This window comes from Osmerus eperlanus, chromosome 22 (genome assembly GCF_963692335.1).
Source record: "Osmerus eperlanus chromosome 22, fOsmEpe2.1, whole genome shotgun sequence".
Taxonomy (NCBI): domain Eukaryota; kingdom Metazoa; phylum Chordata; class Actinopteri; order Osmeriformes; family Osmeridae; genus Osmerus; species Osmerus eperlanus.
In genome coordinates, this window is record NC_085039.1 from 10,872,920 (window position 1) to 10,900,496 (window position 27,577).

Here is a 27,577-nt window from a genome sequence, read left to right on the forward strand (position 1 = left end):
TTGTCAATCACCACACAACCACACATAGGAAAACCGTTTAACTCAAATTATACAGATGCAGTTTGCAGTCTTATAAAATATGCAAATACTCTACAATGCAAAAACATTACCGATTTTCAAATGACAAACATGTTACAGTTTTGTGCACAAAAGTTTCTTAAACAGTTTAACAAAAACAAAATGAAGTCACTCTGTTCATGGATGCTTCTCGTTGCTTCGTCTTGCTTTCAAAGACACAACATTCCGGCACGGCCTCGCCACAGACTTCCTCCAGCTCCCCCTCGATGCTGAAAAGTAACCCAAACGTGAGAAACACAACCAGTGGCGAAAATCTGCTGTACATTTTGGGGGACACAATTATATGACATTTTTCTCATTACTGCTGTAACACATAGCCTACATTGTTATATGTTAAATGTATATTATTAATATTATTGAAAGTTCCTTATGTTTACAGTGATTTATTTGGGGGGGGGTCCCCCCGGGATTTCCGCCTATGAATACAACTGACAACCAACTCAAGGATCATTACAGTGAGCTACTATGAAAACGAAAGGGGGGGGGGGTTAGTACTCACTCTAGGACAGCCATCTTGAAGCTCCGGTCCTTCTTGAAGCTGGTGAGGATGGGAATGGCCACCTCTTTGAACTGGTTGCCCATCAGGTGGAGCTCTGTCAGGTGTGAGGGGTTGGCCTTAATGGCCTCTCTCAGATGTGTGAAGCTCAACATGGTGAGAGCACAGCTTCTCAGTCTGCATTCAAAGAGACGGACAACGACTACAATTCCAAACCTGTTCCAAGGGTTGTGAGACTTTGCTGATGTTATGAACACAAGTTTTTTTTCCCCCCCCCAAATGTCCCAGTTAACATTTATATAAAATGCAAGGCATTACATAAGATATTATTAATTGAATTATGAAATGCCCTTTCAGCCAGTAGACATTCTACAGTTTCACCTAATTGTGACGTGACTATTCACATTTGATGGAACGTTTCAAAGAGATGGGAGACCTTACAGCAGTATTTCCAGTTTGCAGACAGGCAGGCTGAGGCCATCACAGAGCCGCTTCGCTCCTTGGTCCTGCAGGTCATTGTTGCTGAGGTCCAGCTCTCTCAGCGTGCACGGGTCCTTCACCAAGCCCTCGACCAGCCACGTGCAACTCCTCTCCGTCAGGTGGCAGTCATTCAGCCTGGAGAGAAAGGAGAGGGTGATGGTGGAAATGGGGTCAAATCTGTACGCCATGTCTCACCCCATTATCGACAGGGTAACCTTGAAAGGCACACGTTAATTTATTTTCCTTTACCTGAGGATCTCTAGTTGATTGTGTGGACTCTTTAAAATGGGAGCTAGCTTGCTCACGCCGGCGTCGCCAAATTTATTTCTGCTCAGGTCAAGGTGTTTCAGGTGCTCGGGGTTCGAGTGCACAGCATTGGTCAGGGCCTCACAGCCTTTCTCAGTCATCTCACAGCTGGCAAGACTGAGGTCAGAATGAAAAGCAACAAAGAGTTGGGAGCGAGAAACAAAATGACAGAGAATGAGAGATACAAACACCGGGATGGGAAGATTGTCTTACTTGAGTGTCTCTATTTGACATTTGGGATCCACCAGGGCCTTGCAGAGATTGCTGATCCCGACATCCTTCAGAGTGTTGCTACTCAAGTTCAGGACTTTCAGGGAAGTGATGAATTTCAGAAAATCCCCAAGCATACTACAGGCCTTCTCTGTCAGTTTACAATGGCACAATCTGAGAAAGAGAAATATACATTTGAAATTCTCTGCACATTTGAAGAAAATAATAATACAAATAAAAAAACGTTTATGGAAAAATCGATGACTGGATGGAAACGGAGTAAATACTCACTCAAGCTTCACTAGTTTAATTCCATTTAGTGATCTTAGGACTGTTGCGAGGCCATGGTCTTCAATGTTATTGATGCTCAAATCAAGCTCTTTGAGTTTGCTACAATACGAATCCAAAACGGCAGCTAGTTTCCGACAGGCTCCTGCATCCACTTTGCAATACGAGAGGCTACAAAAGAGACGGAGCCAATCAGAGCACATTGTTGTCATTTACAGTTCAGCCTAGACCATGTGAACATGCATGTTCAGACAGGTAAGAAATGTTGTTAGTATTTCTCAAGCAAACCTCTGGAAAATCTGCGGGTGAAACGATCCAAAATGTCAAAACATGTCATTTAAACAGACAATCTAGCGAGATGGGAAACGACACACAGATTTGATATTTTGTTGTGAAAAAACACGCTGTGCACTTACTTCAGTGAGCACAGCTCACTGTCGGGGGAGATCTTCTCATCGCTGAGACGTTTCAAGCCCTCCCCGCCGATGTTGTTCCCGCTTATGTCTACCTCCTTCAAGTAGCGATTGGACCTGAGTATCAGGCTCAGGACCCCCCAGCCGTCAGGGGTGATTTTGCTCCCGGACAGACACAGCTTCTCCAGTCGACAGTTGCGGTCCTTTATGCCTTTGTTGAGCGTCCACAGGCCCTGCTCTGTGATGTTGTTGAAGCCCAGGTCGAGCTCTCTCAGGTAGGACGTGTCCGAGCCCAGGATGGTGGCCAGGGGCTCGCAGCAGTTGTCCGTCAGGTTACAGAACCGTAAACTGGGGAGAGAGAGAAATGAGGGGGGCGGGGGAGGGGTAAGTTGCTAGTTTCCATAAACATACCTTGCTTGAAACCTAACATACGTGGCTTTGTTTGGCCACTGCCACTGGAATGAAGGGTCATATATTTGACCAAAAGATGACTTGGCGATAAACACCCAGGTTATGACGGGGAAACGCCGTCTTAGCAATGGCGACGTTACACTAGAGAACGCCACGACTGTGCCCTTACAAAGCTTTCCTGGTAGCCGCGATCGCCGGGAGACATCCAATGATCGCCGTGTCGGACGAGGCCGACACGTTCAGCTCGAAGACCTCCTGCCCCCCCGCCATGGCCAGCACCTGGTAGGCCAGGAAGGCCCACTCCACGGCCGTGTACCGCGAGTTGGACGGCGCCCTCCGGGTGTTGAGGTAGCGCATCACCTGCTGCCGCAGGGTGTCGTAGTCCAAGTCGTCGAGGCAGTACAGCAGGTTGATGCACCTGTCCGACGTGGGGTTCTCCAGGAGCTTGTCCTTGACGTGCTCCACCACCATGAAGGCGTACTCGTCCGTCCTCGCGTAACAGCGGGCGGACACCCACTCTCGGGCCAGCGCCACCACGAAGCGGAGGAAGATGTCCAGCTGGCCGTTGCGGCACGCCAGGGTCTTTTCCACGTTCTTCTTCAGGACGGGCGTCTTCAGCAGGGTGTCCACCGGGTCGTTGCCGGCGGAGACGGCCGTCCGTTCGGACGTGTGGACGACGGCGGACGCGGCGAGGTACTCCAGCATGCTCAGGTGGGTGAAGTGGAAGACGGCGCTTTTGTCGGCCCCGAGCTCTTCCCTCATGACAAGAGGGTTGGCCCTGGCGAACTCGGACGCGGCGCCGGCAGTGACGTTGAGCTCTTTGAGGTCTCCCTCGTACAGGATCGTGTTGCCTTTCTCCAAGAGCTTGAGGGCGAACCTTTCGAGTTTCGAGACGGTTTCCCGGTTTCCCGGCGACATGTGGGGCACATCGAACAGCAAGCTGTAGACGTGAGTCAGATTTGATAAGGTATACTTCAGTCTGCAGTCACATTCTGCTTTGGGAAGGTTCTTGGTGAAAGCCCAGGCGCAAATGCAGGAGATGAGGGGTATCTGGCAGAGAACGTCAAGACGCTTGTGCCTTTTCAGACACGAGATCACTTTGTCTGCCAGCTCTTTATCTTGAATCGCTTTGTCCCAGAACTTGTCCTTCTGTGCATCATTGAAGCCGTGGATTTCCGTAACCTTGTCAATGCATTCGATGGGGAGGCGGTTGGCGGTGCACTTTCGTGATGTTATCCAGATGTGGGCAAAGGGAAGAAGTGTATCTTTTTGGATGAGGTTTGTCAAAAGGCAACCCACAGAGGACAACTGTTCGACTTTGGTCACTTTCTTGGTTTTCTTAAAGTCTAAAGTCAGACGACAGTCATTGAAACCGTCAAGGACAAACCAGACTTTGTAGTTTTCCAAGTTAGGAATTCCAGGTTGTTCCAGTTCTGGGTACACTATATAAAGTAGGTCCAGTAAGCTCAGTCTCTTTTTCTTCAGCAGGTTGAGCTCCCAAAAAGAGAGCAGGAACACTAACTGGACATCTTGGTTGGCTTTACCCTCAGCCCAGTCCAGAACACATTTTTTAACGTGTGTACTCTTGCCTGAACCCGACACCCCTATCGTCAGCAAAGTTCTGAAATGTCTCACTTTACATCCACACTTAAAGATGTCAGCCGTGGGGAATTTCTCAGGGGTCGGTTTGGGCGCTGGGCTCCAGTTGAATTCTTCGACTATCCTAAACTCATGACGGTACACATCCTCAACTTTACGGGGTCGAACTACCAGGTCTGTGCGCACTATGGGAAATCTTCCTTCTTCTGAGTTTTTAATTTTCAGATATTGATACTTTTTCTTCAGGATGGCTTTGAGCTTGGTTTGGATTTCTACTAATTCTGGGAAGTCAGACTCCCTGTCAAAAGAAAAACAAAATGGTTGTATCTCTTCCCGAAATTGATCCTTGTTATATATCTGCTAAATGTTTTCAGAAGCTAACCGATTAATATCTTACCTTTGCTCAGATGAACTTTGAGGTTTGCGACATTGAAACAGTTTACTGGTAACGCTCATATTGTCCAGCAGGGTGTCAGTTGAGGAAGTGTCCAAATATCTACACGGCTTGTCGAACGTCAGTCTCTCGTACTGCCAAGGTAAATCCAGAACTAAACTTTTAGTTATTTCCTTGTAAATACCATAAGTACAAATACTGTTACACACGACAAGTAAATATGAACATAAACGGGAAAAAATGATACGATTGCTCAGTACATGTTGCATGAACCACGGCGTGCATTGTAAAACTAGGAAGTAACGTTACGATAACTATCCAGCCTCCAGGTTGATTCAACCATCCCTCTCAAGAAGTCGCTAGAAGTCCATACAGTGTAGGCTATCATTAATACAACAACAAAAATACATTAACAGCTGTCACGAATTAGACATTTTGCTCGGTTAAATTAGTCATCTAAGTAGATTATACACTTCTATGTACACGCTGTACTGTGGTGATGTATCTTACCTGTTCGTCTGGGTGAATCTGAAGTTGTGAACTCGTGGTGTTCCTTTCCCTACAACTTGACTGCTTAAGAAAATGCAGTATGTTGCCACCTACTTTGAGGGAGGGTAACTGCATCTCCAGCGTGCGACGTCGCTCCAAAATTACAGAAAATGATCTTTGTAGGTCTTCTCTCGATTTAAATTTAAACATGTATTAGCTAAGCGTTTTTCATCACAGTAATGTTTTAGTGAAATACGTTAACAGACACAAACTACATTTAGTTGACTGTGTAGCCTGCAACAGCGATACCAACCTGTTCTGAAGTCTTAGATGCGGCAGGGGCAGAAATTAAACAGTAACGTTAAAACTGTCTCAAGTTGGAAGAATTTTTCATATCAAGATGCAGACAAAATATAATTTCCAGTTCCAAGTCTTAATCACATCATTTGATGTTGTATTGATGTTGTATTGTTGTATTGTATAGGATTCTAAGAGACTGCTACCACCATCCTTCAGTCTCTACCCAGTTGCCTTCTGGCAGGAGCTACCGAAGAATTCGGTCCCGCACAAGCAAACTGGACAACAGTTTCTATCCAAGGGCCATCAGGCTTCTGAATGGACATTAATATGGACATTGATACATTTCTCACTAGCCACTTTACACTGTCACGTTCAGCTACTGGTTGCACTATCAGCAATTTTGCACTATTGCACTAACTGTAACCCACTTGTCTTAGGTTAGTATAGGTCTACAAGGTTAGTATAGGTTCTTATGTGTATATTGAGGTTTAGTTACTGTATTGTATATTGTATACTATTTTGTATATTTAGGAGGTTTATTATAGTTTTAGCTTATCATAGATGTTATCTATGTTCTAAGTAGACTACTTCTATGTTATGTTATGCCAGGTTGCTTTGCGTTGTCTTGTCCCAAGAATTTCAGTGCCCAGTCTGACCTTGTGTTGTTCTGTGTACCTGACAATATAAGACTTGAAACTATTGTTGGCGAACATGATAGCATAACTCAAGTTAATTTGAGTTTGGAACTGAATTCCAATAAACTTGAAACTGAACGTAATATTATTAAACAATTTGATCATCACTGAAAGCTAAACTCCACATTTAGTTCTCACATTCAAAACACGATCGTTTTTAATGCAATAACTCGACAACAGCAATTCAAATGTCAATTTATTTGTGCCCATAATCAAGAAAAGACTGTTTCAGGCATTCATTCAGCACTAAGTACCCATACACAAAATGAGCTCCCTTTGTAGAGTCCAGGTGTTTAATTAATATGGACCAAACCATCTGTAGGGGTGCTTTGCATCACACATCCCAACCTTGTTAACTTGGTTGTTGTGAACAAAACATGAATTATACAATGGACATAAATATTTACAATACAACGTACAAACATGAAGATTGTTATTTTGCGATTGAGCAAACAAGCACACCTAAACAAACCCAATCCAATTTCCCCTGCCAATTAACAATGGGAGTGGCGAGCACTACATAACTAGAGGCATTGTTCCAGTCGAGCTTCTTTTGGCTGTGTGCCACTCACCCAGGCGACACTATCACTAACAGGCAAGTAACACGCAAATGCATGACTACACGTTATCATGCCCATGAGATAGAGATGATCTCTATTGCAGCCTGAAACTAGAATACTCTTAACCCTGCAGAGGAACTCCTGGTCTCAATGTAGAGGAAGATGCACAGACTTGAGCTAAGGCTGCAGTTCTTTATATACTGACAGTATCGGTACCATCGGTATTGTTATCCAGTGAAATTAGGAATTTATTAGCAAGGGGGTTTAACACTTTTGCAAGGCACTATCTGTCACATTCTCATTGGGGGCTGAGCCCCCCTAAAGGTCTGATCCTAGAATCGCCCCTGACCGGACCGTATGTTTGTGTGTGCACGTTTCCCTCCTGGTACCAGCCTGCTGCAGAACTACAGTACAACAGAGCTGAGGTGCTCTACCACGCCCTCTTCAACCACCGGTACACATCTAAAGCCTCTCATGCAGGTACAACCAGATCCACACGACTGTAGCTCGTACGGGCAGTGGGATATTGCTTGCTTGAGCAATGCCGCCTTGAGACTGCCGTTGTAGACATCTGTAGCTTTTCTTTCACGTATTTGATTAATGCGGTTCTGAAATGCCCGACTGTTTCAGGTGAAGTTGCCATGCCTGCTGGACTTGCTGCCGGTGTTAGAGAAATGCCTTGCTCTCACTGTCGCCCCCAACCTGTAGGACGTCTGGTCCTGTCCCACATGGGAGGTGGAACACAAGCTGCCTCTGCGCAGGGTTTACGCCGGCATCCTGCCACTCTTCATAGCCAGGTGGTGCATTTACTCCCTACTGTTGGGATTAAACAATTAACATTTTCAAAATTATGTAAAACGATTAAATGGTTTTAGAAAATGTTTTAAGTGATGTCCGAGGTCATGTCATGGTTTGTTCTACTCTAATGATTAATTAAAAATTAAGATCTACTATTGAGCATGTTTTTTGTAACCCCCCAAAATTAACTACCCTTTGCACCCCCCAGTTTTAAAACCTAGAATCGCCTATGGCCACTTGTATCTGTCTGCACGCAGTTCTTCACGTTGTCTGAAGCGAAGTCCCTGATTGGTCGTAAACCAGGCTGTACTTTAATCACAGAGCAACTGTGCACTTCAGGCCTCTCCAGGCTGCTTAAATCTTTAGTTGCCAGTCTGTATCTGTGTCCTAACAGGATTGGTGTCTCGGTGGTGCACCACCTGAAATGCACGGAGCTGCTGTTACCGGGTACCTGGAGGTGTGATGGTCCTGAGGAGCAGAGCCAGATCACCTCAGCCTGGCCAAGGTCAGGGGTCACAGCTACACACACAGGGGTGTCTGTTCAGAGATTCCATTTCCTGTTCTATCCCTTCTGTCAGCTCATCATTATCATTCTGTGTGTAGGGTGACATGTGAGGAGCCTGCTGAGGTTACTGGTTGACGTGTCCTCAGAGGACGCATCAGCTGCTGTCACGCGAGGCTCTGTCACGCGAGGCTCTGATAGACAGAGCCTCGCGCTGCCTGCTACTGAGGGACCACACTACCAAGGGAAAAGTACAGGTGTGTGTGTGTGACATGAAGGTATATGTGGACATCTCACAGCAAACTTGATGGTTGTGTTCTGTTGTTCCAGACTCTTCTACAGACTGTGGCTGTGCCAGTGCTCCTGTGCTTTGCTGCGTACAGATGGTATCCCAGAGACATCAACACTGCTTGATGAGCTACTACCTCCTATACCAGACTTGGGGGCCAGAACTTCCATCAATGTGCTGGAGCAGGACATGTTGTACTGTGTATATTAAGTTTACTAAAGACTGATTCTGCCTTAGAACATGTTTATTTCAGATCAATACATACAATAAAAACTATTCAACCAATAACTTAGCAAAGGCTAAGTCCTTTTTTTTTTTTTGGTAAAAATGCAGGAGAAGGAGTTTGAGAGCACGTACAGGGGGGTGTTTTTAGGCCGGAATTGCTCAGGTCAGAAGATTATTTGGGCTGGGTCCATGTCCTAAATGAATCAGGAAAGGAGAGACGTTCAAAACAGAACTATGTTCAAGACAACATTAAACTAAATGCCAATTATTAACGACCATATTACCTTTAGGCTGACAAGGAGCGTGGCTCCTCGCTGCAAACAGGCTGTTTTCCAGAGCCTTTTCAAATGCATGGATGGGGAAGTCTCCATACTGTAACAAATGCACAACAATGTGATTAACACACAAGTTGTGTAGAGGACAAGGCTCTTACCTCCTTTTCTCTCTCCGTTCCACTTTTCTGCTGAGGGGAAACATTTGTCAGGATGACAAATTGCATATTTAACTTACATAAACTTCAGGGTGCCAAGCTTGTGTTCAGACCAGATGGTATGGTTGCTTACTGTCAGATGAGGTACTGAGTGATCTTGATGAAGCGAGGCCAAAAGATGAGGTTTTCATGCATCTGGTCCAGGGCCTTCTCATAGTTCTTACTCGACTTCACCTGAGAGAGACACGACCAAATGATGGAGACGTCATCTATCTGCGTACCAAAACAACTCTACTGTGTCGCGGGAAAAGCTGCTCTCTCAATAACCTTCAAGTACAGGAAACATAGTTTTGAGAATTACATTTCATCTCCAGACTCTCTGAGGCAGCAGTAATTTACGGAGTTAGATTAGTTTCATAATTCACAAACAAACGTAACGCAATTCACAAATATATTTTGTAATTCACAAATAAAGGTCACGAGATTCAAGATCTTTGAGCCCATTACATTTGTTTGCAACCTGACGAACACCAGTTACAAATCCCTGGATTTCTTTAACTTTCCTGACGCGCTTAGATTCAGAAATGCAATTTTTCTAAAAGATATTCTCTGCAGCCCATCAGATGTCTCTTCCAATTTTAGCCAATCACATTAGCGTGTCTATGTGGACTACAAAAACCTGCCATAAGGGGCAATGTCGCCTAGAAGCATGTAGATGAAATATTGCTTGTTAATCTTATTAAACCGATTATCATACGTGATTGAATATTCTTGATAATGGCAGGATCCATGTTTAGTCATTTTAAGTGTTTCCTCGGCTAACGTTTAACAAGCTAGCTGTGATTGGCTAAAATTGGAAGAGATATCTGATAGGCTGCAGAGAATATCTTTTAGAAAAAAAATGTATTTGTGAATCTGAGCGCGTCAGTAAAGTTACAAAAATCCACACACAAATGCAAGGATTTGTAACTCGTGTTCGTCAGGTTGCAAATAAATGTAGGCCTACTGGGGTCAAAGATGTTGAATCGCGTTACATTTGTTGGTGAATTATGAAACTAATCTAACTCCATAGTAACTATGTATTATCTAAAGACAAACAAACATAACTACACGTTTAGTATCATTAGAAAACAACTTGCCCTTTTGCTCTCTGATGGTTGCAGAAGCCTGTTAACGTTGAACTAATTCCTAACTAAGTCCTAGATAGCTTATAGGTACGAAACATGTCAGCTTCTAACATGCATTTGGATACAGTAGCTGGTTAGCACACAGACGAACCCATAACTTTACCGCTGTTTCATAGGCATTCATGTTTGCTGGTTGAGATTTATGGACCCAATTAAAACATATCTGAAACCGAATATGGCTACCGGGGAGTTAACCAACACGGGACTTTAAATTCCCCGATGAATATGTTAGTTATTCGTCGGGGAATATAAAGCGTAGCGATAGTATCGCTACAGTACGCTAGCTAGCAAACGGAGAAATCGAATAGTTTAGTTAGTCCAGCACACACCATTGGAGTTACTTACGTCGTTGTGCTGCATTTTCAAATCCTTTTCAACGTGTCGTTGACGGCTTCTCGGCTGTTTCAACTGTCGATAAAATAACAAAATATAAATTGTAATGAAATATCTATTTTAGGTTTTGAGTCAGTGAAGCCACGACATGACATCAAGAACGCCGACATTTTTTTTTGGAGTGCCACAATTTTTCTTCTGAGGGTAAACTACGGCACATTACAGCCAATGATGGATTATCGCCACCTAGTGTTGGGCGGCCTAAGTGTTCCATAACCTCAAAAATACATATTGCTATCTTACTACTTTCTACATTACTGCTTTACCACTGGCACCTGTTGATTTACTGTGGTGTTGAAATGCAACCAAATACGCGATCAAATAAAACATACTATTGCGTGGTGTTCCATCCATATTTATATATTTTTTACACTATATTTTCTACAGTTGACCAGCAATTGCAGCAAAAAACAATATAACAGCATTTACGTATACAGTATACAGATAGTTTTTCTATAGTGATATACAAGTTTATAAAGGGGAAAGTGATTTACACCAAAGGCACTTCCTCATATTTCCTACTTTTTTTTTTACAGTTCAAATCATCATTTGCTTATTGTTTTTTTATGGGATGTTCAATTTCCTCTTCTTCAAAGTCCACATATCCATACATCTTATCAGCAGTTGTGAACAAGTCAACAGTGCGATCACAATGCTCCGATTTATCTCGAGCCACAGTTCAAATGTTCGAGCGTCCTCTTGCTGCCAAAGTACCGTGGAGGTGAACAAGCAGGATATGATGTCACAACTTCCAGGTACTTCCACTTCCAGAGTGAAAGGCACAATATCCTCGTTAGACGTTCTGAACTGAGCAAAACACTTGACATTCGCATCTCAAAAAAGAGCTAAAAGCAACACTTCCTTACAAACTTCCTCTTTAAGGCTTTTTTTTTACACTGCACTTGCCAATGTGTAGTATCACAGCTCACCACAAAACCACCAACAAATGAGCCACTGGGCTTCAGTCTGTTTCATTCCTCTCCAGCTGTCATACAGTCTCAAAAATCTAAAAGTCTGGACAAAAAACATGACTCAATTAAAATGTTAGGAAATGACAAAACAGCGGGCCTACGACTACAAATGTCTGCAGTCCCTCATAAACATCTAAAGAATACGGTACGGTACAATTATTCCCCACCACTCGGTTCTATAAGCAGTTTCCGTTGTTCTGGCTTGCAGGGATACAGAGATTCAGGTTGGGGACCCTCCGGTAGACAAAGTGAAACGTCTGCACATGGGGGCGGCTATGGACCTCCGCTTTGATTCGCTGAGGGTGAGTGTCTGGCGCCAGCTGCTGGCTCGTTTCCTCGGTGACCAGAAACAGGGCGTGGTTTTCGGGGTCGGGGACTTTGAACTTGTAGGCGCAAAGAGAGCAGACTTCTTCTGTGGTGGAGTAAGGGTGAACCTGCAGGGTCTTGGCGGTGCAGCCCGAATCTACTTCCTGCAAGGCCACGCGTAGGTAGTTCTGTGGGAGAGGACGTTCCCGGCAGAGTGGCAGTCAGTGAACGTGATACTCGCTCGTAAACAGGAACAAAATCACACGTAAAAGCACAACATCCACATTTCTACGCACCATTTAGTGTACATAAATAACACAAGGCCATGCAACTGATTGATAAATCCCCATGCGTGATTAGGCAAGTAGGGAGATGAAGAAGAAACTCCCCCACAGACACATCGAGGAAGGTAGGCTGGAGGGTCAAGGAGACAGACGAAGAAGAGAGATGCGTATATGAAGAACAGAGCGGGTTTATTGGTGGAAATGAACTGGTCTTCTTCTCTCTCCCTCCAAGGGGCAGTACTGACCGATCAACATGACAACGGCCCATTTTGGAATGGAAGAATGACATGAGATAATCTAAATAAACAAGTCTGGCAAATGTATGGCCTTCTCACTGGTTTGGTTCTATAGAGCAGTTTTTGTTAAAAAAATTAATAATAAATTAACTGCCTGTTCACACATGAACGCAACAACTAAATGGTTTTTTTTTAATACAGGTAGGAAACCCATAGAAAACAAGGATTTTTACCTAAATACATAGAAACACGACGAAATACACAGACAGTTAACTGAATCTATACACAATCAGAGGCACAAAACACATGCATAGCCATGAAGACAGACAAGCACGGACAGGGATTTGCAGAAGGTAAACATGCAGGGCGACAGAACCCCAAGCAGGGATGACCTCAAGACACTTACACAGCACAGAACCCAGAAGGCACCCAGAGTATTTCTCTTATACATCTCATGACATTCCAATTGAGGTGCTTTCCATATCCTGCATGCAGGGGGTAGGGCAGGCGGAGGGGGAGGGGGGGAGGTGCGTGGGTGTGATTCAAGGAGTGGGGGGCGGGGGGGGGGGCGGCAGAGATCGGATGACTCACTACCTGGGGACGGGGGGGTCAGGTTGTGGGGGGGAGGGTCAACTGTGGGTCAGGTCAGGTGGCGATACCTGGAAGTCGTCTACAGAGGGCGCTGTGCGCTGGGCCGTACGGCGGCGGTGCCACTGGTGCAGCGTGTCCCTGGCCTCTGAGCTGAGCACGCGGGCCGCCTGCTCCTCCTGGAAGTTCTTTATGAGCGCCATGGCTCCGTACGCACTGGTCAGGTAGTAGCCCCCTGGAGACCGGGGAAGAGGGGGGGGGGTTAGGTGGGGTGGAGGGTTAGGTATGAAAATTAACAATAGTGCAGGGATTGACAAGCATTTCAACGACCTACCTAGGGACATAGACCTTCATAGATTCACATACTGTACGAGCACTCACGACACACATGAGGCACTCACACACGCGCACGTACGCTGGAAAAAATGCCACGGTGAGACCCCACCCTAAACAGCAGAACCCAGCCCTGAGAAACACATTCCAGCATAGTCCAACAACCTTCCTGTGGAACACCACCAAATGTTCCTCAACATGGATTACACAACAGTCTGGCTTCCCTGCCTGACCCCATCTGGCTTTCTCCCTAGATGGCTTCATTCAACTATTCAAGGTTGTGCGAGTTCACGTGGAGATTGCTTGGTTTTTTCTTCTTCTTTGACAAAGAAGACAATGATGTGCTTTGCTTGTGAGTGAGCATGCTTCTTGGAGTGGGATAGTAAGGCTTTGTGTAGGAGTGAAGACACAGGGGCTATTGGATGAAACGGCTCGGACGTTCTATCGGGCCAGGTTAAATGTTGATGAAGGATGCCGTGATAACATGGACTGTGCCTGTACTGTATGAAAGGGAATATTCATCCATTTATCTCTGGCCTTTACACAGGAAGTGGGAGACATGCAGGGTTCACTCCTCATACTGTGGAGCTCGTGTTTCTTCTGCGTGTATGTGTACAGTATGTGTGTGTATGTGGTCCTTGTGTGTCTGTCAATTGTGTGCGTGTGTAAGTGTGTGTGTGCATACATGTGTGTGTGTGTGTGTGTGTGCATACATGTGTGTGTGTATACATGTGTGTGTGTGTGCCTACCCTCTCCGTGCAGGAGAGAAGGATCCAGAAGCTCCATCATGTAGAGGATCTCGGTGTCCAGCTGGGGCATGTCACACTGAGCCAGCACATAGGTCAGCATGGGCAGGAAGTGATCCGCCCCGTACATCCTACCTGGAAGACCAACACACACACACACACCCACACCCACACACACAAAATGAGTTGAAGGTAAGGTTTGGGAGTTTCTCAGATCAGAGAGAAGCGAGATTGCAACACACACAGACAAACAACACACACACACACAAAGCGTTCCTATACCTGAGTTGTCCTGCATGATGGTGTAGATGAGCTTGCAGACCCTCAGCAGCAGCAGCACCTTCTTCTCGGGGGAGTACATCTTCCGCAGGTTCAGGAACTTGTGGCGGATCTTCTCCACGGCCACCGGGTCGGGAGGGACGGCCCCCTCCACGCCCAGGTCCTCGGGCTGCCGAGCCTTGGCCAGGGCCAGGTTCTCTCTGAGCTGCTGCCAGGCTCCACTGCTCACCTGGGGGAGGGGAGGGGAGAGGAGAGGGGAGGCGAAGGAAGGTACAGAGGAGACGAGTGAATAAGTGAGGAGGGGAGAGGAGAGGGGGAAGGAGGGTACAGAGGAGAGGAGTGAATAAGTGAGGAGGGGAGAGCAGAGGGGAAGGAGGGTACAGAGGAGAGGAGTGAATAAGTGAGGAGGGGAGAGCAGAGGGGAAGGAGGGTACAGAGGAGAGGAGTGAATAAGTGAGGAGGGGAGAGCAGAGGGGAAGGAGGGTACAGAGGAGAGGAGTGAATAAGTGAGGTAAAGTGAGGAGAGGAGAGGGGAAGAGAAAAGAAGAGAGAAGACGAGAAGAGTAGAGGAGAGCAGAGGAGAGCAGAGAGGAGACACGAGGAGAGGTGAAGATAGGAGCGGGGGGGGGGGAGAGAGCTCACCTGGAAGTCATGGAGGGCCACCTCCACCACCGTCTTCAGAGGCTTCAACACACACTTGTGCATGGCCTTCTCTAGGACCTGGTCTGGAGAAGGAGACACACCGTTACTAGCACACACCTTTCAAATATTCCACATATTGGCAGCGACCAAATACTTTTTTACACGGTTCTAAAGACATAAATTCCTCTCTTGGTAATAATCCAACCAATGAAACGATCGAAGTAACCACTTTAGTTCCACTGTAAATGTTTAACGATGAAAGACTTTGCTTGGCCTAGCAACAGTTTAGCCATACACAAGCCTTTTATTGAACCCTTCCTCATAACCCTAACATAAAGACACAATTCTACACCCCAAATGTAACTACCATAGTTTCAACACTATCCTATGACTATAAATCATCTGAACGTGTGTTCAGCTCAAAGGCACTGCAGTTGCAAAAGGAACTGTGAGTTCACATTCTTTACGTGTGTGTTCATGGGACCAACCTACTCCTCCTCTGACATCAAACCGTCACACATGAGTGTTCTCCAGGCTAGCTCTGGGGGCTGGGGGTGGGGGGGCTGGGTGGTTCTTCCCCGCTACACATTGGTAAATAAATAGGATTGGACTCCCGCGCTGGGCGACTGTTTATGTACACTTGAGTGCTGCGGAAGCTACTCTTTGTTATCTGGACCTGAGGGAAGTACAGGGGTTAGAAATCACACACACACACACACACGCACACACGCACATGAATGCAATACGGAAACACACCCAGACATACAGACAGAGACATACTACACACACACTTCCTCACTGCAAATTTCCTGTCTCCCCACAGTCTCCTTTGTAGAATGAGCTATGTTTGTTATTGTGCCTTTCAGCCATTGTAAAGCAGTTAGGTTGGCTCATGATGAGTATAAGGGATGCTAGTGACAGCTTTTACTGAAGACCATAACACCAAGGCAGGACGAGAATCAGAGTTCAAGATTAAATAATGTCTTATACACGCACACAATATAGGTCTCACAATACCCCCCCCACGCACGCACACACAGAGTGAGAACTCAGCCAACATATTACTGCCATGTTTTGCAGACCTGCAAGGATGGCTCTTCCTTCACCATGACATCCTTCCTCCACGAGTCAAGCAGTGGAACACACTCCAACCCAGAACTCAGCCCTGCTTCCCTTCAGGAGAATGATCACACTCTCTGTCTCTCTGTCTCTCTGTCTCTCTGTCTCTCTGTCTCTCTGTCTCTCTGTCTCTCTGTCTCTCTCTCTCTCTCTCTCTCTCTCTCTCTCTCTCTCTCTCTCTCTCTCTCTCTCTCTCTCTCTCTCTCTCTCCTCTCTCTCTCTCTCTCTCTCTCTCTCTCTCTCTCTCTCTCTCTCTCTCTCTCTCTCTCTCTCTCTCTCTCTCTCTCTCTCTCTATATATATATATATATATATATATATATTCTTTGTCTCTCTCTCCTATCCCTTGAATTACAGTACCAGTCCTGACAGCTTGTAATTTAAAAATTTAAACCATAAAATAAAGATAGATTAACCGCCCTTATCTTGATTACATCTCTGGTTACACAACACAGTACAATAAAACAGATTAGAACTGCAGTGGGACTACTATATCACCTCCAGGATGATGTTCTTTCACTATGTTCCTATGTTCCTGTTTCTAGGCCTAAATTCCAGTGGATTTCAAGACATAAATAATGCGTGTTGGAGTGTAGGCTCACTTCTCTATTCTTTGTCAGCATATGCTGTGGGTCGACGCTTGACGTCAACTCGCAGTCTGCTCGCCTTCACACACACGCAACTACTGGGCCTGAACTGCTCTGTAGGCACAATGGGTGAACCCACAGACGCAACACATTCGAGCCTGTGGTTTCAAATGAAAGCATGTTTGGTGTTTAAAGACAGGTCTTTGTGTGTTTAATCCAATAGCTGTGGCCTTTGAGAGGGATGGATAGTGTGAATATGGTGTCTCCTTAGTAGGAATATGAACGTTAGTGATCTCTGTTGCTTTATATTTGCACAGCTTGTTTGTCTGTTTGGCATACTGTAAAGTGTAGTTGTAATCATGTAGACTACTTAGTGTGGCCTGTGCTTTGTTTGCAAAGCAAAAGAAACAACTGTCTGCTCCTATTTATCACATACGCGCATGCGCACACATTACATTTACATTTAGTCATTTAGCAGACGCTCTTATCCAGAGCGGCTTACAGTAAGTACAGGGACATTCCCCCCAAGGCAAGTAGGGTGAAGTGCCTTGCCCAAGGACACAACGTCAGTTGGCATGACCGGGAATCGAACTGGCAACCTTCGGATTACTAGCCCGATTCCCTCACCGCTCAGCCGACTCCACTGACACGTACAGCACACACAGATTTGCAAACACACACAGAGACACAGAACAAGGCCCTGCTATTGTTGTTTACAAAGAACAAGGGGGATAGAAACGTGTGCAAAGTTGGAGATGAATATTCACGCGAACACGCCCTTCTGAGACCATCTACATGAGACGTCCTTTTGACTGGCTTGGTGTGTCAACAAACATTGCACCGACGTGAACTCATATCCTCACTTGAGCCAATTTGACAAGCTGCAAACCACAAACATAACAGGCCAGTGTTGAATTGGATTCTTCTACATTTCAAATGGAATATATTTGGTATTTTCTACATTTAATCGAACCGTTTTGTCCCTGGTCTTGATTTTCTCGGCAGTACTGCCGTTGTACATGAGGCAGCAATATGCCAGTGCCACCAGACTGTGAACCCATGCCATGCCAGTTTAGAATAGCTTCCTGAAACCTGATGCTAGTCTCTATACCTACTCTGCTGCTAACAGAGACTCATTGGCTAACTCATTTAGATGGGATTTAAAAGTGTTTCAGCGGAGTCCTGTATCTGCTGTCTAAGAGCAAGCATTAGATCATTGAGGGGAAACATTTCACATATTTGGGGTAATTCCCCAACTACAAGTACTGTAAGTGGGCGAAGTAGTCACTCTGTACACTGATATCTGGATTACTTCTCTATTATAGTCCTGCATTTGACAGATGTGGAAACTAGAAGAGGCTAATTAATGACGACATGAGACAACCACCACCAATGCATGGGCTGACAGACAGATTTATGTACAAACACGTCGCTGTCCTGAAAAAACGTGTGCATGCAAGCACACGCATTTGTACGTACGCACACACGCAAAAAAGGACTGTACAAACACAATGTGAGAACCAAACACACACAGAACCAAACACACACACACTCACCAATCTGGTCCTCGGGTATGAGGGACTCGATGGGGGGGTCCAGTTCGGAGCTCTGCCTCAGGTAGGCCTTCATCTGGGTGAGGAACTGTCTGAGGGTCTGCAGCAGGTCCAGACCCGACGTGTGGCAGCCCCGGTTCTCCAGGACGAAGCTGATGTAATCCTGGACCAAGCAGCCGAAGTACGAGCTCTTATCCCTGGACAGCTCGGCTATCCGCTTCACGGCGCGCCTCTCCGGCGTCATCAGCGAGCTGAACACGCCGCTCACCTTCCGGAAGTGTCCCTTGAGCGCCCGGGGGAGGATGAAGGAGCCGCCGCTGAGCCCCGCCCCCACGCCTCTCCTCCTGGCCTTGAAGGGCGGGCGCATGTCCCTCCCCAGGTCGTTGTCCTCCAGACCCACCCCGTAGTCCTCCTCCTCCTCCTCGTCCTCCTCCTCGTCCTCGCTGCTGTCTTCCCGCCGGGGGGCGCGGGGCCGGCGGTGGGCGGGGCTAGGGGGCAGGCCCAGGGAGAAACGGGGCGACCGGCTGAAGTCAAGGGAGTCGGAGGAGGAGGTGGACATGCTCTCGTCGCTGAGGCCCTGGCGTCCCGGCCGGGGCTTGTCCGGGGGGCTCCCGGCGCCTTCCCCCGGCCCCGGGGGGGCGGGGCAGGGCAAGGGAGGCGGAGCCTGGCACGGAGGCAGCTTGGCGCGGGACAGCGCCTCGGCGATTGTGTCGTCGTCGAGGGCGATGTGGCAGCGGTGGGCGTCGATGTCGGGCTTCTTGGGCCGAGGCGGAGGGGCGTTCTGGGGGACCGGGATGGGCGCGCTCGTTTTGTTCGCCGGCACGCCGCCGTGCTTGGCGCCCATCGGGCCCTTCTGGCGGGGGGGGCGGTCGCTGCTGGCGAGGGAGGGGCTGTCTGGCGAGGGGGACGGCGACAGCGGTCCCGGGCATGCTCCCGGTCCTATGGACGGGGGGGGGAGGGGGCCGGCGGAGGAACAGGCGCGGGGGCGGAGGGCGCGGGGGAGGGGTGCGGGACTTCGCCTTCACTCGCGCGGTCGGGGCGTCCCCGGCTCGCCCGCCGCCGGGCAGCGAGGGCGACGGGGGAGGCGGGTCCGGGCGGCGGTGCGTCTGGAGGAAGAGGGGGTTGACGAAGCACAGCGCCCCGCCGGGCTGGCTCCTCTCCCGGCGGGAGGGCGAGGAGGGGGGAAGAGGGCGGGAGCGGAGGGTAGGGGGGGCACTGTCGTGACGGGGGCCGCTCGGTCTGGGTGCCTCCCGCCCGTCTCTCTGGCCTCTCTGGGGGCTGAGAGTCCGGCTCAGAGGGCGGGGGGGGGGAGGGGGAGGAAGAGCGGCGCTGGCTGCCCAGGGCAGAGTCCCAGAAACCTGTGACAGACACACACACACAGCACACACACACACAACAGAGAGGACGTAGAGAATTATTAACTTGTATACATTCAAAAACATATCCCATAACCCTCTAATCTTGAGCAGGAAACACGTATTTACAAAAAAATAAACCCCAAAATAAACCCAATGCACAAACAGCCTACATATAAAAACAGCCTACATATAAATACAGGTACTAAGTCCTACAATAAGTACGACACAGCTCACTATAAAAGGAATCAATTCATGTATTTTACTTACGTGATTCTTAATCTCTCTCTCTCTCTTTCTGTATTTCGGTTTTTCTCTTTCGGGATTTCTGTCTGTATCTCTCTGTCTGGCTCTTTCTATCCCTCTGTCTGGCTCTTTCTATCTCTCTGTCTGGCTCTTTCTATCTCTCTGTCCGGCTCTGCTTGAATCTTGAAAGTGGCATAGATCTGGCGTGTTCACTGATTTTCCTAGAGCTCTGATTCACAGTGAAGCCGACACAGACACACACCCAGATCCTGCGAGGAAAGGAGGGAGGGGTGGACTCACAGCACTGGACACACCACCAGACAGCTCCTCCCCCTTTTCCCTTAGCTCCTCCTCCTGTGTGCTGGCCGGAGTTCCTCTTCTCTCTCTCTCTCTCTCTCTCTCTCTCTCTCTGTCTCTCTCTCTCTCTCTCTCTGTCTCTCTCTCTTTGTCTCTCTACCAATCTGATCTTTGTCTGAGTTTCTTTGAGTTGACAACATTTGTTTCATTTCTGATAGTCGCTTCACTTTCACTTGTACTGAATCATCACTCCTGTTTGAGGCACCGTGTTGACTGTACACAGGATACCGAAACATGATCATCTCAATAAAATACATTAAAGGTGATTCTAAAACACGTGTACCGGATTTGATTGGCAGCACAATCTAATATGACACACACATCGTGGAGGATAGAGGCATCTAGTAGGGCTGTGGTTCAAATGTCTTTGAATAGCCTGCTGCCTGGGGCCTGAAAAAGCCTGAGGTATTCACACTGTCCCTGGAGTGAGACACCAGCTGACTGGAGCTAAGCTGAGACAGCCAGCCTCGTCCTGATCTCTACCCCACCTACAGTTCACTCATCCCGGACTGGATTCAGCAGACACTTCCAGAAGGAAAAGCCTGAATCTCCAGTTAGTTATTGTTAAATTACTGCTGTGGTTTCTTGCTCGTCTCCGGACTCAGTTATTCAAAGTTACAGATACAGTTGGACCTTCACTCTTCAGAGTGAACAAACTCCACCCAACTAAGAAAACAGCTGATTTTACGAATCCAGGGGAGTGTGTTCATTACAGAGCAAGACCTAAGATTTTGAGCTAATAATTGAACCATTATTTCTGTTTAATTTATGGGTTCTGTGTCAAAACACATGATTAACCAAGTTGCACGGACTTAGCTGTGCCACAGTCAACTGCCCTCGGGGCCTACCTCAGTTAATATCTCGTCACGAGAAATAGTGACCCTTGAAGGACAAATAATCAGTGGTAGCAGAAGAAATTCTAACTAAACATTAAACTACCCATATCAAAACAAACATGCTTTCAAACACTACTTTCTAATATTCCATAATAGAGGCAGACAATTTACATTTACATTTACATTTAGTCATTTAGCAGACGCTCTTATCCAGAGCGACTTACAGTAAGTACAGGGACATTCCCCCGAGGCAAGTAGGGTGAAGTGCCTTGCCCAAGGACACAACGTCAATTTGCACGGCCGGGAATCGAACTGGCAACCTTCATATTACTAGCCCGATTCCCTAACCGCTCAGCCACCTGTCTCCCTCTTTAATTTACAAAATAAGCAGCTGTTTCAAAATAGCAACGGGGTGGAAAAGGGTGTTTCCCAGCATGAGTGTATTTCTGCCTGGCCTAAGTTAAGCTGCAAGAGCAGACTCACAATACAAATATGTTCCCTCCCTCTCACACCAAGCTCTCTACAGCGCAAGCACTATCCCGCTCAAGGTGGCACATGCCCACATGCTGAGGAAGCGCACGGGCATTGACACACACATGCACACACACACACACACAGCTGTGCATGCGTTAAAGGGGCAGGGATAAACCCGTGCCTTGTGTTCTGTTTGTGTGTGTGTGTGTGTGTGTGTGTGTGAGTGTGTGTGTGTGTGTGTGTATGTGCACGCTTGCAATAATAATAATATGTTTCATTTTTATAGCACCTTTCCCGATCCTTGTGTCTTCATGTTTACAAGTGTGTGTGTGTGTGTCTGTTTAGCTAGGTGTTAGCAGAGACAGGCCTCTTCCATTCAACTAATCTATCATTCCATAGGAAGCTGACTCATCGATGTTTCAGTTAGCGAAGGAGGAAGAGAGAACAAAAATAACACAAAAATGACTAGGCCTCACTCTGAAACCAGACCCTGTCAGCATGAGGGGCTGCAGGTACAACACTAAACAGATGTTACTCAATGTAATCACAACACAAAAAGGTAGAGTACCTGCACCTAACTGGGCCACCTCCTCCAGGTCCTTCTGGGTTTTGGCAAACGCAATGGCTTCTGGGAGTTGTAGTGTGAAGGGGAGGACATCTCTGCGGGAGGGGAAAGAGGAGAGGAGGAGGGTTTGATATGGACATGGAGGTGGCTGAGATGATAGCGTCTGAGTGTCCTTATTTGACCACTCCAGCTGGTGTCCAAGGTGATGCTGATGTTTGGTCAAGGGCGTTGGCTGTCGTGACAAAAGCTGGACCACAAAAACCGCAGAGAGAAGTGAAAGCTGTTGTTATTGTAAAAACCTACATGACTTCACCTCACAAGTCTATTTTTAGAAAAAAAGTTCCTTCGCAGACCCTAAAAATCAATAACATTAAACAGGTTGAAGTGTTTGCTGGACAGTTATGCAGAGAGCAATGAAGTATGGTGTCATGCTGTCTGATCTGATCCTTGGGGACACTAGGACTAAGTTTGCTCATTGTTTTTTTTCCAGTTTCTATTTCCTCAGGAGAAGCTAGATACTGTGCTTTTGCAGTGATGGGCATTCATATTTGCGGTGGTACCATCTTCCTGTTTCCTGAGGTCTGTCTGCCAAGCTGGCAGTCAAAACCAGAAGTGAGAGAGGGACAGAGATAGAGAGAAGAAGGAAAGGAGAGAGAGAAAGAGGGACGGGCGGAATGGAGGGAGGGTCTTCAGAGCACGTCTAGCCCTGGGCTTCACTGCTTACTCAACAAATAGTATTTCCATCCAAGGGCTTGTTGGCTTCAGAAATGTATCAGTGTCACTGCACTGGAATGGTCCTGGGAGGTGTGTTTGCAGAACGAAACAGAGAGCAAATGCGAGGGGGAAAAAGAGAGATTGAGGGAAACACAGACAGAGGTAGAGACAGAGAGAGTGACTGAGGGGAGAGGGAGAGAAGGAGAGAGGAGAAGAGAGAGGAGGGAATCCGAAAAAGTAGAGAGAGAGAGAGAGCGAGCGAGCGGAAAGCGGAGAGAGCGACAAAGCGGAGAGCCAGAGTGAACGACAGCGGAGAGATGCAACGGAAATGGCCCGAGCGACATCCCGATTTCCGCCACAAAGAGACCGAGCCGAGGACGGGGGGGGGGGGGGGGTTTAGGAGGGGGTCTGACATCATCCTGTACCTGCTGATACAGTAGAAAGCCACCAGACGAAACAGGTCGGCGAAGCTGATGCCCGACTGCTCCAGAGAGAACGCTGCAGAAACACACACAGCCAGAAGACATGGAAACGGTCCTCTCCTCCCACCAGTCCCACACCACGCATATACACGCTGCCCTGTATCCGCGTCTCCTGAATGTGACCCTCCACACACATCACACGCTACGCGCGCCCACATCACAAAACAAACCATTTATTTATCCAACAGCATGTGGGGGGGTGGGGGGGTGTCTGTTAAGCCCTCTGCGAGGCGGGATACTCACTGTACTGGCTGTCTCTGATGGGGTAGTGGGTGAGGGGGGGTCCGGCTGTGTCCCGGCTCATCCTGACAGACAGGACCTTCCTCTGGAGTGTCAAGCTCTTTCTCACCACAAACACCTGGCCAGCGCAGGGAGTGTTTAGAGTTTAAACACACCTTTATTAGTCCCTTGCAGGTTGGCTGGACATTACACTATGCTCCATAACACATCAACATAGTCCAGAGAGCACAATGGTACATCCATGACCAACAAAAATCAAAACCCAACAGCAGACACATTGACGAAACCACAGACACCGGTAGGAAGTAGCAAAAGTATAGGAACAAGTCGCTCTTCAAGCATCCCCAAAAATGTGTTCAGGACAGGGGAGAGACAGAGAGAGAGAGAAAGAGAGAGAGAGAGAGAGAGAGAGAGAGAGAGAGAGGGAGGGAGAGAGATAAAGGTGTATGACTATTTCTCCGTCGTGCCACAAGGTGCATGCTGAACGTGAACACGGTACACAGATCATCCCCCGACGCACAGATATCAAGTGTCAGCCTCGGTCACCGCGACCTTTGACCCCCCCCGCCCTCTCACCCCTGGCGGCTGCTGCAGCAGCACACGGGCCGCCTCCTCCTCGCTGAACGCGAGCAGTAGCCACACGGGGTGCGTCTGGGTCAGCCTGTCCAGCACGCTCATGCGCCGGCGCAGGGAGTCGTACCCAGAATCCCTTTCACCCCCCGCCGCCACGCAGGCGGGAGACTGGACGTACACGCCGCTCACCTCCCCCTCCAGCCTGGAGGGGTGGGGGGGAGGACAGAAAGAAGGAGGGAGAAGATTAGACACTCCTGCCACCTGGTGGGGACGGAGAGAAGCGCACGCGCAGCCGAAGACGGGATGGTCCGAATTTGTGGTACGTCCGTCGTCCACAGAGCATGATATGAAATGCAACTGAAAGTTAAGGCGATAGATACAAAAAAAACGTTGATGGTGAGAGAGAAACAGAAGTGAAAGAGGTGTGTGTGAGAGAGAGAGAGAGAGAGAGAGAGAGAGAGAGAGAGAGAGAGAGAGAGAGAGAGAGAGAGAGAGAGAGAGAGAGAGTAGACTTACGACTTACCCCTGTAAGACCAAGGGGTCTTGATGTGGGTCTGCCAATGGAGAAGTCTGCACCATCTCCTGCGTGAGCTCTCCTATCTCCAACGCAAACGTATCGATCAGCTGAGAGAGAGAGAGAGAGAGAGAGAGAGAGAGAGAGAGAGAGAGAGAGAGAGAGAGAGAGAGAGAGAGAGACTATATGGGTTAATGGGAAAGAGGGATCCGATAGAGATACAGAGGGAGAGGAGTTATGGAATAGAGGCCATAGAAAAAACGTGGGGGGAAAATGAAGAGATTGTTCTGGAAATATGAGACAGAAAACTGCAAGAGAAGAAGATTCACTCACATCCAGAGACAGAATCTCAACGCTGACCTAGTGGAGAATGCAACGTAGAAAAGTAAAGAGCCAAATGGCCAGCATGGGAGGGAATCAGTTAGTCATTCTTCCTGTGCATATACATCACTTCCTGTAGACAGGAAACATGGAGACAAAGAAGCAACAACCTTGACCCCCACACACCCTCACATTATCACACACATGCACATTATCACACACAGACACACACATGCACACATAAACACACAGCAGTGCTTGTATATCTAAAATGATGATCCAGTAAACCCACATGTTGGTAAACAAACTAAATGACTCCTAATCTGCGGAAGTGTAGACATCTGTATTCTGGTAGACATCACACGCGCATACACACACGCACACACACACACATATACACACACACACGGGGGCATGAATCTGTCACATACACACACAAACACAGGGAGTGAATCTCTCTGTCACACATATGCACGAGCACACACACTCTCTCTCACACACACACACACACACACACACACACACACACACACACACACACACACACACACACACACACACAAGCAGAAAATGGATCAGTTAGGGGTGATGGAGATCCACAGACTATTTCTCGGAGAGAGAGAGGCCATGCTGTTTCGTCCAGAGGTCAGCGATGACACGGTTCACTGACACGTTCTAACACGTTCTAGTCTAGTCTAGTTCTAGTCTAGTCTTTAACAATCCCCTTGGGTAGCTCTCTGTACTGGTCTGGTTTTACCTTTGGAACCCATACGAGATGTGTATACCCTAACCCCAAGAGGGGCAATTTGTCACTCCCATCATCCCTCTCCAATACCCTTGCAGTCCCTGGGTGCTGTTCCCAGACTGAACAGCAGAGGGCGACGTTTCTCCATGCTCCTCTCAAAGACACAGTGGCAGAGACTCTGAGAGGCTGAGAGAGGCTTCAGTCGTCCAGACCACTGTGACCACAGGCACCACACTCATGGCGACTAACTGGAGCCAGATTACTGTCTCCTCTCTCTGTCTCTTTTACTCTCTATCTCTTCTTCTGCTTATTTTAATGTCTCTCTCTCTCTTTCTCTCTCTCTTTCTCTCTAAACCACCAGCACAACATCTTACTCACATGAGTCAGCAGGATAGAGCTAACATCATTGCTAGCTGTAACAAAGAGAGGCGGAAACTATATGGGGGAGTACTAGAGAGAGATACTGTAGCTCCGAACAGAGGAACCAGAGACCGAGAGGAGAGAGAGATTATTAAGAAGCTCCGAAAGAGGAAGAGTACGTGAAATCGAGTATTTTCAAGGTACAGAGAGAGAGAGAAGGCAAGACACACACACGCGTACACACACACGCACGCACACCATCTCTCAGGAGAGCTGTGTCCTAGCCATGCCATCATTATTTCAGCTCTTTAACGAGGGTACATGAGCCGAGGTAAGCAATTCACTGCCCACTCTCCGCAGTGCCAGTCACCATGCAGTCAATGGGAAACTATGTGTAGGCTTTCACACACACACACACACGCACACGCGCACGCGCACACGCACACATACATATGTATAAATACAGCTTGCACTGCCCCAACTTGAGCAAAGGAAGACAGAGGGGGAAAAAAGATGAGAAAGATGAGTTCAGCAACATGGAAGTGTCCATCCCATCAGCCTGGTCCTGTACTGTGTCACCCTGTCACCGTGAACACCTGGCATGTACAGCTCCTGCACCACACACACACACCTCTACACCATCCATCCTCCTGCACCACACACACACACCTCTACACCATCCATCCTCCTGCACCACACATACACACCTCTACACCATCCATCCATCCTCCTGCACCACACACACACACCTCTACACCATCCATCCTCCTGCACCACACATACACACCTCTACACCATCCATCCATCCATCCATCCTCCTGCACCACACATACACACCTCTACACCATCCATCCATCCATCCTCCTGCACCACACATACACACCTCTACACCATCCATCCATCCATCCTCCTGCACCACACATACACACCTCTACACCATCCATCCATCCATCCATCCTCCTGCACCACACACACACACCTCTACACCATCCATCCATCCATCCATCCTCCTGCACCACACACACACACCTCTACACCATCCATCCATCCATCCATCCTCCTGCACCACACATACACACCTCTACACCATCCATCCATCCATCCATCCTCCTGCACCACACATACACACCTCTACACCATCCATCCATCCATCCTCCTGCACCACACATACACACCTCTACACCATCCATCCATCCATCCTCCTGCACCACACATACACACCTCTACACCATCCATCCATCCATCCATCCATCCTCCTGCACCACACATACACACCTCTACACCATCCATCCATCCATCCATCCTCCTGCACCACACATACACACCTCTACACCATCCATCCATCCATCCTCCTGCACCACACATACACACCTCTACACCATCCATCCATCCATCCATCCATCGATGCATCCATCGAAACACACTTCTAGTCATTCGTGGTCTCAGTCAAACGCGGATTAACTACTACAGCAGATTACCAGACAGATGACTTTGACATGAGGACCCAGTCTGAGAGTGGGTTTGTGTAACGTCACCGGGGGTGGGAGGATGAGGAGCGGGAGGAGATGGTGATGTGGGTGGCAGCTGCTGTGTGTGTTAGACAGACATA

At 47.8% G+C, this 27,577-nt stretch overlaps 2 protein-coding genes and 1 long non-coding RNA gene across 6 annotated transcripts in view; all 3 read right to left on the bottom strand.

Annotated features, from left to right (window-relative positions):
* Positions 1–23: 23 nt before the first annotated feature.
* On the bottom strand, positions 24–5,337 carry LOC134009228 (NACHT, LRR and PYD domains-containing protein 12-like). Of its 3 annotated transcripts, none has more exons than XM_062448955.1 (10): positions 5,186–5,337; positions 4,679–4,809; positions 2,852–4,579; positions 2,275–2,619; positions 1,862–2,029; positions 1,574–1,744; positions 1,304–1,477; positions 1,016–1,189; positions 578–751; positions 24–287 (listed from the first exon to the last, which is right to left on the bottom strand). In XM_062448955.1, the coding sequence occupies exons 1-10, from the start codon at positions 5,297–5,299 to the stop codon at positions 167–169; spliced, it is 3,300 nt and encodes a 1,099-aa protein (XP_062304939.1). In that variant the 5' UTR covers positions 5,300–5,337; the 3' UTR covers positions 24–166. The 3 variants fall into 3 exon arrangements, with proteins under 3 accessions (XP_062304939.1, XP_062304940.1, XP_062304941.1); XM_062448956.1 differs by lacking the exon at positions 5,186–5,337 and adding an exon at positions 4,936–5,161; XM_062448957.1 differs by lacking the exon at positions 5,186–5,337 and having other exon boundaries at positions 4,679–4,893.
* Positions 5,338–8,534: 3,197 nt separating this feature from the next.
* LOC134008788 (uncharacterized) lies at positions 8,535–10,695 on the bottom strand. Of its 2 annotated transcripts, none has more exons than XR_009928187.1 (4): positions 10,496–10,695; positions 9,044–9,197; positions 8,818–8,905; positions 8,535–8,727 (listed from the first exon to the last, which is right to left on the bottom strand). It is a non-coding gene; the product is annotated as an uncharacterized LOC134008788 (long non-coding RNA). The 2 variants fall into 2 exon arrangements; XR_009928188.1 differs by having other exon boundaries at positions 9,097–9,197; positions 10,496–10,689.
* A 187-nt stretch (positions 10,696–10,882) lies between these two features.
* LOC134008654 (ras and Rab interactor 2-like) overlaps positions 10,883–27,577 on the bottom strand; it is an 18,469-nt gene continuing 1,774 nt past the window's right edge. Inside the window, 13 exon segments of the mRNA XM_062448139.1 lie at positions 10,883–12,008; positions 13,000–13,163; positions 14,011–14,142; positions 14,290–14,515; positions 14,929–15,011; positions 18,190–19,066; positions 19,068–19,499; positions 19,501–19,544; positions 22,023–22,114; positions 23,159–23,231; positions 23,459–23,573; positions 24,032–24,230; positions 24,552–24,652. Coding sequence (XP_062304123.1) covers positions 11,691–12,008; positions 13,000–13,163; positions 14,011–14,142; positions 14,290–14,515; positions 14,929–15,011; positions 18,190–19,066; positions 19,068–19,499; positions 19,501–19,544; positions 22,023–22,114; positions 23,159–23,231; positions 23,459–23,573; positions 24,032–24,230; positions 24,552–24,652 — 2,856 coding nt within the window. The 3' untranslated portion in view covers positions 10,883–11,690.